At 35.6% G+C, this 17,241-nt stretch overlaps 1 protein-coding gene across 2 annotated transcripts in view; it reads right to left on the bottom strand.

Annotated features, from left to right (window-relative positions):
* The window catches only part of LOC134740479 (zinc finger protein ush), a 278,546-nt gene that overhangs the window by 140,388 nt on the left and 120,917 nt on the right, over positions 1-17,241 (bottom strand). Inside the window, exon 1 of one of the 2 annotated variants that reach the window (XM_063672965.1) lies at positions 10,381-10,949. The exons of the other annotated variant lie outside the window; for it this stretch is intronic. Within the exon in view, the coding sequence (XP_063529035.1) occupies positions 10,381-10,468 (88 nt within the window). The 5' untranslated portion in view covers positions 10,469-10,949. Of the gene's footprint in view, positions 1-10,380; positions 10,950-17,241 lie in introns of those variants that run through there. 2 annotated transcript variants of the gene reach the window in all.

The raw sequence follows: 17,241 nt of genomic DNA on the forward strand, positions 1-17,241 counted from the left end.
CACTGAGTGTGCTATCAAAATCGTTGTAAACTTATCTTGTTCTAACTCTAATCTTTTTTCTTAGATACAATTTAGAGAGACAAAAGATATTTCTTTTTTTTTTCAATTCAAATAGGGAATTAAAATATCTGCAATTTCTCACGTATATTCACAAGTTTCACAACTCGTCATATAAATTCGTATTTTGAATAATTTTTATTCTCATTTACTATTATGAAATAAATAAATGTAAAATCTACTCTACCAAGCTCTATGAGCATACAACATAAAAAGTAAAATAACCTCTATAGAACCCCCTACCCTCCTATCGCGATGGTGTTATCAGGGCGATCTGATAAGCCGAATAAATGGCCGCGCCGTGACGCTCTCTGATACGAGTGCTGAGATGTTGGACGTAAAACGTTGGCTTTACGTAAACTTACGTAAAAATGTACATGGAAAATGTTCTTATTATTGCAGCTTCATAATTATTAAATTAAATTAAATACTCATTTATTTCAGATCAAATAATCCATAGGTTTTGTTAGTTTACCTTAAGCTAAGTTCCTAATAACTAGTGTGTATAAATAACATATGGGGCGTTTTCTATGAAAAGGGACCTTATTGTCAATAACGCTTACGCCGCACAGCGTCGCGCGGTATTGTATTTATATCGGAGTATCGTTTATAATGGCGTAAGCGCCATCGACAATAAGGTCCCTTTTTATAGAAAATACCACATATACACACTAGTTATAGTGTGTAATAGTGTAGTGTGTGTATTATATTTACTTAACCTATTAAAATGCAAACTCAGCGAACGAGACAATAACTTAGCGATTAATGGCGTTATTCATAAACGCCTTTTAATTTAAGTCTAATAATCTAGGTTTTGTCTTTATTCGTCATTTTGATATTTGTATTTGTTAGAAAGGGAAAAAGTTTAATAAATAATAGTCTGCTCAACACTGATTTAAACTTCCACGATTTTTACTCATTATTATTTACAACGACGGGACTTAATCGCGTAAAATAAGTATTAAAAGTGCGGGTAGTTCGAAAAACTCGCGCGGCTAGAAGATGTTGATGTCAACTTTAGCCAGTCTTCTCCGAGACCACGGGGACAACGCCGTCCTCGAAACGTCGGAGGTAAATTTAATACTTATTTTACGCGATTAAGTCCCGTCGTTGTAAATAATAATAGTCTGCTCAGTTAAGTTTTCGATTGTTTTTTTTTTTCAGAAATCAGAAATCATCGCATTTATTCGTGATTAACTATAACATACAAAAGTATAAAAACAACAAAGAAATAAAAATATAAAAATAAATAGTTTACCACGAAATGGTCCCGCCTCAGCATAATGCTAATCCAAAAGCCAGCACTGATCTTCCGGCGAGACCATTTTTGAGGGCCATTTTCTTGTTGAAACTAACAGATCATATCCCTAATAAACGCAAATTACGATTATATGATTCAAATTCATAACCTGATATTACAATCAGAATCGGTGTATCCTGCCTGTTATAAAAGTTTATTAGTAGTTTTGTCTCTGGATTGATGAGTCAGTCAGTCAGTCAGAACATACACAATCGTATATATGGATAAAGCTAAAGATCCTTGAAAAGATATTTCTCAAAGTTTTGCGCTTATGAATGCCTAAAAAAACTACCACCGGTTCTAACCCTATAATACATCTCTGAAATTGAGCCCGTATGAAGAACCAGTTTTTCCTTAATAAGTAAAATGAAAAACAACATTTATAAAGATTTCAGCACAGTTGTATATTGTCAATATTATCTGACAAGACAAAGTCTGGAACTTAGGTTATGACGCGGATCAGTCGGGGGTCCATCGTATCGCGCGCGTAAATCTCGCCGCTTTATCGCGCAAATCGCGAATCTTCGCGTCGCTATCGCGTGATAAACGCCCGGCTATGGGGGTTCTTGTTTTTGAGATTATCAGGGATTGTACCTAGCTGACACATGCTTGAAAACAGCTTTACAAAAACCTTACACTATCTAATTGAACAATCATTGCACTAAAATTTTCTTAAATGATATAATATCGTAACTTATGTCCTGGCAGGCTTTTTGATGCCTTTCGCACATCAAAACCCCTAGTGTTTTTTTTAATAGAAAGCGTCAAATGAAACATAAATAATGTATGGAAATGATTGATTAGATTATATCATTAAAAGTCAAAATTCCTTATTATTTTATATTTAAATGCGAAATAGGGTAGTTGACTGACTAGTCAAATCAGTTTCTTTTTTCGAACTGTCAAAACGATTAGCCACTATGGAATCTATTTGAGAAAAAAAAAACAATGACGTCCCGGTCAAGTTACCTACTATTTATTGTTCTTTCGGATTTATTAAATAGCAATTGTGTCTGAAAATAACTGCGGTCTAAGGTTTTTCTTATATTTTTCTGGTTCTTTATTTTGTGCATACTTAGTGTGAAATAATTTATTTCAAATACAGACATAGGAATGTTGCCTGTATTTTAAATAAATACCCCTGTGACCTCTTCACACATAAACCACTGAACCGATTTAAATGAAATTTGGTATGGAAATAGTTGGAGGCCTGGAGAAGCACATAAGGTAGATTTTATCAATCATCATCAGAAGTTAGTTGTGCTTAGTACCTCATCACTAAATATATTTTGTTGCAACACATGCAAAACATTAGGGCGGTTAAATTATTTCTACCAATATTTGTATTCATTGAAAAACGGCTTTTAAAAATAACCATATTTTCAACACAAACTCATTGAATGTTATAAAACGTTTGTACAACGTTAAGTGCTGTTCACAGCCATTGTGAGCCCTCCAATTATGAGTCTATTGTTTCTAAGGCGTTTTTTCACAAAATACATAATTTATCTTTCATCCATCGGCGGGGAATCGAACCAGCTATCTCTAGTTCGCATCGCTTATCGTGGGATCTTCAATGTTTTTTTGTTTGTGTAAACTGTAAAGGATGCTCGAAATTGTATATTGCCTTATATTTACTTTATTTTTGTTTAAATGTTAGTGATTTATAAGGTTTTTGAAGATTGATATCCGAGGCTATAATAAGAAGGTTTAAATCATGTCAAGATTTTATATTGGTGAATGAGATTGAAATGTTGATGTTCACTTGGAATATTTTGATTATTTTTAGGGTTCTGTACCTCAAAAGGAAAAAACGGAACCCTTATACGTTATAACGGCCGTCGCGTCGGTCTGTCTAACCCAAGACCCTTTATCTCGGGAACGCGTGGAGGTATAGAGTTAAAATTAAAACCATATACTCAATAGTTCCTTAAAGCTGTGAATTATTTTTTTCTAAGTTGACGTAAAAAAAGATACCAACGTTTATGCCGCAAAAAAAATCAAAAGTATAAATTTGTAAATAATAAAAATAATTAGTTAAATTTGTGGGTAGGCGAGTCCGACTTGCATATATTCGGATTTTTAAGATCCATTGGGGTAACTTAGAAAGCGGGATGATTTTGAAAATGGAAAATATCTATAAATCCAGTTTTCATACTTTAGCAACACTTACGCTACTGCAGCTTACCAAGGCATCTTGCTTAGTGTTGCTACACTGCAGTAGAAAGTTCTTCTAGTTTAGTAGATATTTGCTATAAAAATAATAAATACGAAATCAAAACTAGCCCCGAAAAAATTGTATGTAGGATTCCGTTGTGGTACAAAAACACTATACGTTTTCGTAACTCAGAGGAATAAATTAAAGGACATACGACGAAATTTCACTTATTATTGTACAGAACAGGGTACTCTATCTACTTATCTAGCTGACGAAAAAAAATCGACAACGAATTTAAAATCGGTCCAACTATTGCCTCACTGAAAAATTGTTCTGCGTTGATCCATCGTTTGCAAAAACGATTTGGCATAAAGCTACCAAGATATTATTAAAGATACCTTATCACTAACGAGAACCCAATTCTAATACTTTCCCCTTTAAAAGAGCTTAACACTCAGAACGGCTGCGGCGTATACGTCGTTTAAAAGCGATACTGATGTGCATAAAAGGAGGTAAGGTGTAAAGAAAAATATGGCGTTTATGTCGTTTGTTACATAGCGGTGTAGATACGCAGTGGGCCGGTCGACTCACGCGCAGTTGATCCCCATCAGGGCGGGGCGCCGAAAGGTCGCAGGTTCGGTGCCGGCGATGGACGTATTGATTAGGTGTTACATTAAAAGATAGCTGTTTGGATTGATAAGATGTTAATGTGTTTAAAAAGCTACGGATAGTTTGGGCAAAAAGTAAATGGGTTTTTGTTGTTATAGGCGTCAATCTAGTCATTGAGTGTGCTTTGATAAAAATATTTTCATAATAGCTGTGACCCGTTTCTAGAAAGCTTGTCTTGTAGCTAGTAATTCTAAAGTTTCACAGATGATGTATTTATTTCTGTTGCAGTATAACAACAAATACTAAAAACAGAATAAAATAAAATGTTCTCTCCCGTACAAAAAACGTGAATTTTTTTGCCGTTTTTTGCGTAATGCCGACTCGCACTTGGCCGGTTGTTAAATTTAATTTTTGTCATATCTAATAGTCAGTATTTACAGATATTAGCATTATAGTAGCTAGCAATTTGCAAGTGATCTCAAAGCGGCCTAATCGCAGAAGCTCCAACCTTCGATCTACCTAAACTTGTAACAAGTTTTATCGATTCGCAGTAGGCATGTTGTTATCAGTCCTGTGGGTGTTAGTTTCCTGAAGATAACGCCTGATAACCAACCAGCTTGCTAATTAGCCTTTAAAAAGGCATACGTTATTTTATCAGCTCGGATAAGAAGTATTGGTTGAGAGTTTTATAAAATATTTAAACTACAACGGCTACACTCACTTGAAATTTTAGTCGCTATTGGCGACATGTTTCGGGCTAGGGTTTGCAATATCCATCCGATATACTTATTCGGATATTTCGAATAATAAAATTTGTATTATCCGAATATTCGAATATTGCGGATAATTTCGGATAATTATAAATTAAACAAAATATATATTCCGAGTAATATAATTCGTAAATCTAGCGCTAAAATACCTAAGCTTAAGATCCTGACTCCTGCGCAGCCAATGTCGCCGAGACAATACTGGTGGGAATGGATTGTTTCATTCCCAACTCCGTAATAGCTGCGGGAGCAAAGTCCTTAAAGACGTCCATGGTTTAATCGGCCCTGTAAAGAAGCTACAGTTCGCAAGCAAGCCGCTTACAGGGCTTAGACCAAGGCCGTAGCTAATAAGGATCCAAACGTTTCTGATTGTGCCGATCTAACTGACAGGCCGATATCGTTTTATCGTGTAAGGAGTACAATCTATGTTTTATTTGCTCGTGTTACAGAAAACACCGGGTATAGAATAGAATAGAATTTCTTTATTTGCCAGAATACGTGTATAAGATGACAACAGAAAAGGTTTACATGTATCAGTATTCAGTCGAGGACACGACATGCAAATAATTGACAATTTAGTAATTTTAACATAAAATAAAAGTACAATATAGAAAATATTACGACAGAAATGAAAACAGTGGGTAATTATTCCTGTTAAAAAAACTAATAATAAGTTGGTAACAATTTGAATATTAAATAATAAAATGTCCATGAATAAATAAAACTAATATCGATGTTAAAATTTTTATATAAAAAGTCAAATTACAAAATGGATGTCGTGTATAAAATTATAATTAATTAATTATCTTATTTAAAAGTCATTGGGAAAATAATTTAATAATAAGATGTCAAGATATATGCATAATTTATGCTACTTAAATTATCATTCTAATTGCTTTAAAAAAATATTGTGCTCTAAAAATTCCCTCACACTATAAAATCAATTTTCAGACAGCCATTTTGTAATCTTATTGCTAAATTGGTTACTATCGATTTGCTTTAGCTCATCAGGAAGACTGTTGAATATAACTATATACATATTGTATGCATTTCTGTGGTATACAATAGAATGTGAAGGAAGTTGATAAAATAAATAAATATAACGCAAAAATATAACGTTCGCCAGGTTTGAATTAAAAATAAAACCACCGAATTAAAATTAACGCGTGTATGTAAATGGTTTGTTTGTTTAATATCAGAAAGAACCCCGTAGAAGTATGATCCATATCAACCGCATGATCAATCAAGAATCGCCCGTATCATTTACTGATGCCCAATGGAGCGAAACACTAAATATATTGTATATTGTTAGTCATGGATGTTTTCTATGTATATAAGTATGTATATATCGTCGCTTAGTACCCTAGGTCGGTTTGTGTAAGATGTCCCCTAATATTTATTATTTATTAACTCGTGATATCGAAGTAACTGTTACAAATCAGGTGTTCTCTTATTTACTACTAGAAAAGAAACCCGTCCGGGCTTCGCACGGGTTAAAAAAAACCTTAATCACTCTATTGATAAGTAGAGTAAGTGATGAAATGCATGAAAATCTTTTGAGTAGTTTTTGAGTTTATCGAGAACATACAGACAGACGCGGCGGGGGACTTTTGTTTTATAAGGTATACAGGATGACCTTAGCCATTGGACAAACCCTGAAATCCCACGTAGGGTTAGGTACTTCTCAGGAACGCTCTAACGTTAATATTTTTTTAATTAGAACAAAATATAAAAAAAAAATCCAACAAAAGTTATTTCCAATAATCGACAACAAAAATAAACATACTGTATTAATCATTGGCAGTGTTTTTGACAATTTGTTCAATGCGGCAATGATGATATTAATCGCACTTAAACTATCGTGAGACATATTTCAAAATATTTATTAGTACGGTTTATACTCACTATTATTTTTAATGATGATATTTGTTAAAAGTCAGAATCTTATTAATGTCATAAATAAAAAAGATGATCAATAAGGTCGAAGAAGGTTTCATACTATTTAACACCTCAGGAGCTATGCCACACAAGCTGCTCCAAAGTAAAAAATCGTAATTTGTTAATTTCTTCGTAACCGCTACACCGCTTGTTATGATACTTTGTATACTGATTATTAATACCCTAATGCATATGTACATTTCGGCTTTGTCCAATGGCTAAGGACACCCTGTATAAGTAAGAAGATTATGGAGGAGGCGCGCGGGCAGGACTAGCTTACTGTATATTTTTTAACCTAGTTTTATATTATAGATACTAAAATGACAGTTCTGTTACACTCATTTTTTTTTGTAGTAATGAACTATCGTTTTAGCACAAAGTACATTGGCCAATAGAAATGTAATTTTACCAGAAAAAAAAACTAAGGGATTAGCAACGTTCAATTGTTAACCTACTTTGTGATTTTTCTTTGGCCAATAGAAATGTAATTTTACCAGAAAAAAAAACTAAGGGATTAGCAACGTTCAATTGTTAACCTACTTTGTGATTTTTCTTCCAACCTACGAAAAAGGTGCTTCCCTAATGCTCAAAAAAAAAAAATAACTGAATAGAAGTAGGTGACCTATTAGTGTTATTTTCAGGAAAAAATATACCGTTTTCAAATAACAGGAATGGATTTAAAATACATTCCTTAGTTACGTGCGGGTGATTTTATAAATGATTATATTCCATTGTATGATTTAAACATACTGTAAACTTGCTCAACATTGCCTAGGTGCCCTGCCAAACATTGCCCGGCTTGTATCACATTTAAGAAACTCGATGCCTCCGTTAAAACAGTCGCATAACCTCAAAATCCTCAACACTCACTAAAACAGCCAACATTGTGCCACACGCCCCCGAATCCAAGCACCGGTTGATAATGAACGTGAAATCTCGGAGGAGATAACAGCCCCCCCTCTTTATCAGATCGCCGCGCTCCGCCGGTCCCATTCACTCTTTTATCACGGCGTACTCATTTGTTTTAAAACTATTTTGACAGTTAAAACGGTTAAGTTGGCAACTGTTTTTGGAAATGTGCCGTGTGTAGTTTTTTGGTGTTTTGCGTTTGCTGTGCTCTTTTAGTGAAAATTATAAGTATAATTTTCAAAAGTCACTTCATCAAAAAACTTTTTTTAGAAACCTGAACCTTATTTTTTAAAAACTACCTATATATATGTGTCATTTAGTCTGTCAATCCATTACCGTTAGTAGAAAGCGGCAAATTAAAAAAATGTAGGCGTGAAAAGGGTTTATTCATTCTTTTAAAATTATGGCTTCAGTCCAGTGGCACCATTTCGCCAGTATCAAGGTCTTAGCTTTGAATACTACTAAAATTTTACGGTTAGTACAAGAGAGTGTACGGTGATTTTATTAGCTCTTGTAAAGCGATAGCTGGACTTTACAAGAAGCACGTGGGCTACCGGCCGTTGACTCCAACATGGTGGTTAAGAACAACAAAACATTAACCCCCTAACAGCCTAATAACAAAAACATTCTAACGTAGTATGTTAAAAATTAAAAATATCAACAAAAAATTAAATTTAGTTTTATTTCATAAAAATATCAAGTTTAAAAGTTACACCATAGACAAAACAGTCATCTTTTCATTATCCCTTCTCGATAACCACATGGCTATCCTCCGTCCCTTTTGCACTTAAGATGGCCGCGGGAGATATTATCGCGCCTGCGCGTTAAGAGAAGCAGGTGGTCTGTTATTTTTTTATTAATAACTTTTTTTAAATATGATGATCGTATCCCATCTGAATGATAAGAATCTGGTAGGATGCGGGGTTATCAATTTTATATGGAAATTTGCTACTGCGCTTGTTTATTTTATTTCTCGGTAAAAATACTGTGATAACCTTTTGACCATGTTGTCATCGTGCATTGTGCTATCATACTCAGAGAAGGCAGTCGAGGTTTTTTGAGAAGTTCACATTGACACATACAAATGTCTAGTTATATCCAAAAGTAGGTAAAAAGCTTATTGAGAAATTGTATATACAATACAAAGAAAAATGACAACATTCTGTGGGTTTCAAATTATTGTGTTCTAATTAGAATCAAAATTGACATTACTTTATGGGACGTAAGTACTTATCTATTATATAGATACTAATAAACATAATTACCTATCTAAGTTTTCTTCCGTATTCTACTTAATAACAAAATAGATTAGAGGTACTATGAACAATGGACCGCCCTATCTCTCGAGAGTATCAATATTAATTATAATTACAAAATATTTACTCTCAACCAAGATTATTATCTGCTATCAAAAGTAATCAAGACGAACGAAACAATTACCAAGCAAATGAAACAAAAATCAAGATCTTCACATGTTTGACATTGACAGTTAAGACGCCTGTCAGAAATGTCAAAATATTAGACACGGCGCGCAGGACATGAACGTGAACATATCCGTATCATATGTGACATGCGATATCCATCCTTAAGCGTATGCTGATATGATTTATTTAGATGTTTGACGAGATATGTCACTGGCAAAGTCAGTACGGTCACGATTTCACGAATGAGGGCTAACGCGTATGAATTCGCCGCTAGGGGCGCTAGTGTAGATGGTGGTCTTTTCCATAGTTCGAAATGTCAAATGTCACTTGTCACTTCAATGACTGACAGCTGTTCTATAGTCTTTTGGACCACCATCAACAGAGGTGCCAACTGGTGAGCAAAAAAACGATAGCCCTCATTCAGTGGCGCTTTTTAAAGTTTATATCTGAGATTGTAACTTACACAGTTTTTGTAAGTTGGCATTCGAAGATTCTACTAAAAGATTTAACAATAAATTATTAAATTATATCTGTATATTTAAATCATTAATATCTAAAGATACATAAGAGAGGTAGGTAACCTACTAAAAAAGTTCGATAGCTATTTTTTAGCAAACATTTTTAAGCCCTGTCAAATAAGTTATTTCATAAGTCAGCTCGTGTGTGTATGTGTGTATTTGTTAAAAAAATAAACAAGTAGGTAGTTGTTTACATGTTTACTAGTAACTTAAAAACCCATGTGCACATAGGTACAGTTATTTTCATCAAGTTACTTTAAAAACAGATAACAATTATTTATTTATTGCCATCTCAAAGATAATTTGGCTCGTAATAAAAATCCCAGTATTTACAGTACCACTGTTACGGCTATCAGACATCCAAACAAGATAAAAAACAAACATTCTTAACGACATTCTTTATCGCGATTCCGGAGAAATCTCTTTAAGAACCAGCTTAAAAATATAACTCAGAATATGCAATCAAAATAAATGTTGTTCTTATATCGAAACGCATTTGTAAAACAAAAATATTATCGACTATTAGGCATTTGGTATCAAAGTTTGATTTTCGAACAGACTATTATTTAAAAGTAAAATAAATGGTTAAACAACCGAAGAGCTTCTTTAAGGGTTCGAAATTTAAAATATTGACCATAGACAAAGTAAGACAATAAAAATACAGATTAAATAAAAATGTAAACAAGGTTTGTTCACGTACACATTGTTTTGACGTCGACAGCGCCGCCTGGCGGGGCACCGGCGCACGCCAGCTCCAGCTGTTTGAGGTACCTCAGCCACAATAACATCACAGAAGCTACAGAAACACTTTTAAACACTAAAATTGTCTCCCAACAGACCGAATATTCGTTCGCACCGTCATGCTTTTCCCGCGTAAACTGAGTGACTGGCTGCCGCGCGGACTCCCCTCCACGCACACAGCGCAGCACGGGCGTGTGTGCACGGCGACCCACACTAGCGCGCCCGATTCCTTATCAGGTTGGTTTAACTAGCATTGGCTGGCCCCAGATGCTATCAGGCCCGAGCTCGCGGTAACGCTGCATAGAAAGATAACGTCTGTGATGCTATCATTATGTTTGAATAAACTTGTATAAAATGTCAAATAAAAAAGCTGCGCGCCATAAATGTCGTCTCTATGGGTGATTTTTGAAAGATAGGGCAGAGACAATGGGGGTTTTATGGAGTGGGTCGAACATTGTTATGCTAACTCTATCAGGAAATGTTGGTTAAGTATCATACTTGAGCTTTGTAATAATTATATTTCGTCCTCTTTCGATAATCATTTCTGGCAGCCAATATGAACTCACTGAGACCAAAATTGGATATTAAATTTACCACAAAAAGAATTAGTCACCAATTAGGTTACATCCGAGTCACTCAGCTGACCCAGCCTCAAAACCACAAAAATAAGAATATGGCAGAGACATATTTATATTATATAGTAGGTAGTATTGTACATGACTTCATAAACACATTTACATATAACATATGAATGAAATTTCCCATAGGTAAACGAAATGGGAAAATATTAAATTTCAATATTCGGGTTTCTGGCCAAGGCAATGAGGTAAACGTCCCAGTGCTCGATATGCTAATGCCAAATAATGTCACCTCAATTTTTGACATAAGTTTACATATGACAATGACATGTACTGGGTAGACGATCATTCAGACGTCTAACTTGCCTATTACATAATTATAGCTTTCAATATTTTTACACAAAATATGCACATACGACTCCATTAATTTGTAATTGTAAAAACGTTGCTTTAGTTGTTTTTTTAATGAACAATGAATACTGAGGTAAAATCGTGATCGGTCCCGTTTCACCGCAAGACCGCATCGTATCTATTTCAGTTTTTATCTGTGATCAGTATCTATTATCTATGATCGAATTGATTAGTGCTAGACACGATATCAGGCAGGTGGCTTGGCTGTGGTTTTAAAAGCACTAAAATAAACTGTGATGATATTTTGTGATAATGATAGATGTAAAAGAGAAGATAGTTTGTTGTGAAATGTGGTTTTACTGCTTTTCTCAGATATGAGATAATTTTGCTAGAAAGTGTAAATGGAACGAATAAGCATGATACAAGATACAAGACATTTATTGATAAAAGTTAATACTGTTGGGAACACTTTTAGGTATAAATAAGTGAGACATATTTCAAAATATTTATCAGTACGGTTTTTACTCACTATTATTTTTAGTCGCTTTTGGCGACATGTTTCGGATTCTTTGGGAATCCATCCTCAGGCACGAGTGACCGCGACGCACGCACGGGTGCACGACGAACAACCGCCGCGGACACTCGTGCCTGAGGATGGATTCCCAAAGAATCCGAAACATGTCGCCAAAAGCGACTAAAAATAATAGTGAGTAAAAACCGTACTGATAAATATTTTGATAAATATTTTATAAATAAGTACTTACGATTATTTTCGTATTGGTGAGAAAAAACATTTCCACTTCATACGTGGTTATTTTGGTGCGTAATGATTGCGCTAAATTGGAAGGTTTGGTTAAGCGTGAACTGGAACTTACCTGAAAATAAGAAAAGTTATCAGTTTTTTTTTCCAAAAGTTTCATTTTTGGTACAAGCTTTTATTTCTGACTGTACTTTTCTTTCCACAGGCAACTAAAAGTCATCGAGACAATTCTAATAAACCCAAACACAATTAGGTTGCGTTGTTTTATCACAGTTCCTATGGTCACCTCCTCCTCTCAACTCTCCATCATCGGATCAGCTCGATGGTACCATAATATTGCATTGTCACCCAACTTACATATGTATGCAAAATTTCAGCTTCATCGGAAACCGAGAAGTGGGTCAAATTTAACTTGCAAGATTTGATTACAGACAGACAGACAACGGGACAGGTGAAACTAAATAAAAGCTTGTAAAAATACTTTGAAGACATGTGAATTGTGAATGTACCTAACTATTACCTACATAAGGTACCAAAAGTGGATAGGCAAAAGGAAAAACAAAAAGGACTAAGCAAAGTCAGTGATTAATTAAAATTAAAAACAAGCATGACTCGCTATCTTTGGAATGTTTATTATCTGTGGTATTGCCAAGGAAAATCCAATAATATGTATACTCGTAGGTAGCTTAAAACTAAACCACAATTACAATATGGCATGGAAAAAAACATAATTATGACATATTACAAGTATTTTTTTACATAATTTTCAATCGTGGCTGAATGCCGAATTCTGTGCCGTCGATGCCTAACCTGTCAAGAAATGACAATATGGCGGAGGAATGTTTGATATGTCACCGTATTTAAGAATTATTTCGCTTAAAATTTAGTTTTTTCTTCGCAAGTGTGATAAAAAACATTGTGTGCAACTCCGGGGCCAAGAATATTGCAAACTCGGGTCTTTAATTACCTCTCTCGTTTCCAAAATTTCACTTACTCCCTTCATTGCACAATGTACTATTAAGAGAAACCTTATATATTTGCATACCCAGTGAATAAGTACTAAGGATAACAATCGCCCAAATTTTCAAACTTTTTCAACACACTTGCTCAAAACGACGTTTTTATTCCACCGATCTTTGGCTCATAATCCTAGATATTAAACACGCGTGCTCTTTCAGTGTATTATTCCACTCGTGTTTTTTCATTATATTATCCGACTGAGTTAAGAAGCTAACTGATTGCTAATAATATGCATGGAAAGGGAGCCTTCTTTAATTGGTCGGACTGGCGGGCGCCGGCCGGCAGTACGAGTATGACAGATGAAACACACAATACTAACTGTTTTAACAATTAAAATTTGATTAATATGAGTTTCTTTTTTTCTCGCAAGTGTGTTGAAAAACGTCGTATGAAACGCGTGTGCATTGGTCATTACACACATCGGCTTTCTTATTGCCTCGTGTGTAATGGCCAACTTAGCACACTTGTATCATAATGTACTATTAAAGAATTCTAATTGTGTTTTGTTAGAAAAACGTAAATATACGAGTTTATTATAGAGAGCTCTGTTTTTTATAGTCCAGATTATGACAGTGACGACAGTTAGATTGCCACAATTTATCCGACCGATATGTCATTTTAGTTTCAGACAAAATTCCGCACCTTATGTCATTTTCATATCTGAAATATAAAATACAAACTGCAGGAAATAAACACAAATTACCTAGCATTAACAACATACATTTTCAAATCTCGTTGGAACACTGTGCGAGCGATACGTTATATACGTGCATAACGCTGTCTCGCTTGCACACCGGAGCGGCGTGCGGATCGGATCAGTTGATAATAACTATATAAAACTTATCTCAGATTAGCTGCGGAGTTCGTGCCGTTAAATTTCATGTTTCATCAGAGGGTCTACCGCGAACATCTTTCGACGTGTTGCCTCCCTGTTATACTTACGTACGAATTTACAAGTGCGACAGAGAGGCAACACGTCGAACGTGGTTCGCAGTAGGCCCTCAGGGAGAGATGCGAGATACTCCACTCCGCTAAGCCAAACTGTCTTAAGTGACGTTTAGTGTAAAAACGCCCTCTAGGAAGTGTAAAGGGGCCCACTGACTATCAGTCTGCCGGGCGATATCGGCCTGTCAGTTAGAACAAAAATTTGACAGTTCCGAACAACTGACAGGCCGATATCGTCCGGCGGACTGATAGTCAGTGGGCCCCTTTAGGCTGCCTTCCACATCTCTTCTCCGCTCCGATGGATTACAATGTGGCGGTTTTCGGGGGCGAAAAATCGATCTAGCTAGGTCTTATCTTTAGGAAAACGCGCATTTTTGAGTTTCTATATGTTTTCCGAGCAAAGCTGGTCTCCCAGATATTTTATATTATTTATAAATAGTTTACTTGCGAGCAATTCTATCCGGTCTGTATGATACAGGCTGCGCCTAGTGTGGTGTTCACTGTAACATTTATATATGTGACAAATGTAATTTCTGGCAAATAAATTGCTAATTTTGAATTTCCATTCACTGCTTATTAAAATCACCCTGTATAAAGCCTCCGCGTAAACTCATTTACATTGCGCGTATGTTTCCAGCTATATCTTTTATCATCGATTAACTTTTTGTGATTTTATCAGCGGTTAGTTAAAATAATAATGGGTTATGAGTTACTGGTTTTAAAGGCCATGTGTAAAGGTTTATTTTTACACTAGTTTTTGCTGGACTTCATTATTACGATAAGAAGGTAGATAAGGCTTATTAGAAAGTCTGAAAATTATATTTTATGGATTTATGAGGCGCATAAAATTAACATTCTTGGGTATTTTTATCTACCACAGTCTACGCATAGTGGACAAACGCGCGAAATCGCCTTTTCGTAGTCCCATTTTTTTCTTTCTGAACCCTCGTGAACGTCAGCTGCCGCTCCGTTGGTGGGTTGAGGAATGGCAGCCACTGAAACGCGTAATTTTTTTTTGTCATAGCCTACCGCGTTTGATACTTTGTCAGATGATAGTTTAGATGCTATTGTAAATATAAAAAATAGTCATCCGGTTGTATCGCGTTGGAAAGACCGTCAGCTGCTCGCATAAATATGTAAAAAATACGTACCCTACGTCATTATGATAGTTTCAATAAACGCCTGCGTAAGTAAGCTGCGTATTTTCTTCATGTTTATGCTACCAGCTGACGGTCTTTCCACCGCGATACAACCGGCTGACGGTTTTTTATTCATGGTAGCTTCTAAACTATCACCTGACAAAGAATCAATCGGGATTCGATGACTAAAAAAAAAATTTTTACATGGTCACGTGACCAGCTCACAGACTCCCCCGCGATGCAACCGGCTGACAATTTTTTTAATTTATAATAGCATCGAAACTATCATGTGACGAAGTATCAACCGGGAGACGATGGCTGACGAAATTTTCGCCTGGCTATCTCGCCAGTATCACAATATAAGGCATTAACTCTGGATATAATTTTAACATAAAGAAAATAAAATTTAATTAGGTACAGATGTAGTGCATAAATGTTTTCCATCATATTTTCACGGAAACATACGAACGTGTCTTGCTATTTCAGTCAGTCTCTGTACAAAAATCACTGGGGTTGACTGAACTAGCATGACAAATACGAACGTTTCCGAGAAAATACGATGGAAAATAATTATGCACTACATCTGTACAGTATGTATTATACGAAATTAAGTTGCGTTTTATAAACATAATGGTTATAAAAATTACTTGTACAACAAAATATTAAAAAAATTAAGGCAGACTGGTCATACGATATGGGATGCACTGAAAACCATACACATGCGACATATGCAACCTCATGATTGCAAACAAAAAGGCAATGATGAAAAGTCTAGCCCAACCGAAACTAATTACTCCTTCCACATATGTTGTCAGGTCAGGACCTGGGTATGTCCTTAAACTACGTCCAAATGAGAGGTATGGGCACTGTGAATGTCATCTCGCTTTGTGTGGTAGGGGACAGCACAGCGGATGTCATTCCAGATCTAGAGCAGAGCCCAACTGGGGAAGTACCTCCTCCTTACAGAAAACCGCAGCCAATTAACACTAGACCCTACTCATAGTGTTGTGTTCCTGCCGGTGAGTAAGGTTGCCAGAGCTCAACGAGGGTGAGGTGTTAGGGTCGGCAACGCGCATGTAACTCCTCCGGAGTTGCAGGCGTACATAGGCTACGGAGACTGCTTAACATCAGGCGGGCCGTATGCTCATTTGCCACCGACGTAGTATAACAAAAAGGTGTATTATACATATTATTATTAGATACATATGTGCAATTACATTAAGATGGTTATAAAAATGTTTACTAAAACAGAAGCTTAATAGTCAGGTTATATCGTCAGGCGACAACCAAAACTCACTAATTACCACCACCATTTCATGGCGATAGTGAACCGTATTAGTACTAAAATAAGGTTGTTTTTTGTTAAATTATGTTTTAGTAATTAGTGAGTTTTGGTTGTCACCTGACGATATAATATGAGCGGCTCTGAAACACATACACATGCGACAGATGCAACCTAGAGATTGCAAACAAGAAGTCGAGCAATGACGAAATAGCCGAGCTAGCCCAACTAATTTCTCCATCTCTCACATATCTCGTCAGTATCAGTGTAAGGCATTAACACTGGACATATTTTTACAGACTCACATTAAGAATCCATTAGGTGGCGGGCAGATAATGTGACGAAACTGATTAATACAGTATCTGCGGCTATCGGCCGTTTGATTTATATAAGCTTTATCTGGTCGGGATGCGGCGTGGCGCCGACGCAGGGCTGCCGGCGTCTGCGCGTGACGTGAGCAAGGACAGTGGAACTTATATTTATTTATATATTTAGAAAACAGAATTATTTTGCTCCGAAAAATGTTAGTTTTAAAAGGTATTTTTGAATTTTAAATTATTATTAACATTGAGTTAGAAAGATGCTCAACACGCACGTTTGAAAATATAACAAGTTTAACAATATAACAAAAAAACATTTGAAAGGTAAATTTAAATTTTTAGGGTTCTGTATTCAACTATTATTAGCTATTTTATACTAGTGGTAAAATTATATTGCTGTGATATGTAGGGTAACGAGGGGTGGT

Source organism: Cydia strobilella, chromosome 4 (genome assembly GCF_947568885.1).
Source record: "Cydia strobilella chromosome 4, ilCydStro3.1, whole genome shotgun sequence".
Classification (NCBI taxonomy): Eukaryota; Metazoa; Arthropoda; class Insecta; order Lepidoptera; family Tortricidae; genus Cydia; species Cydia strobilella.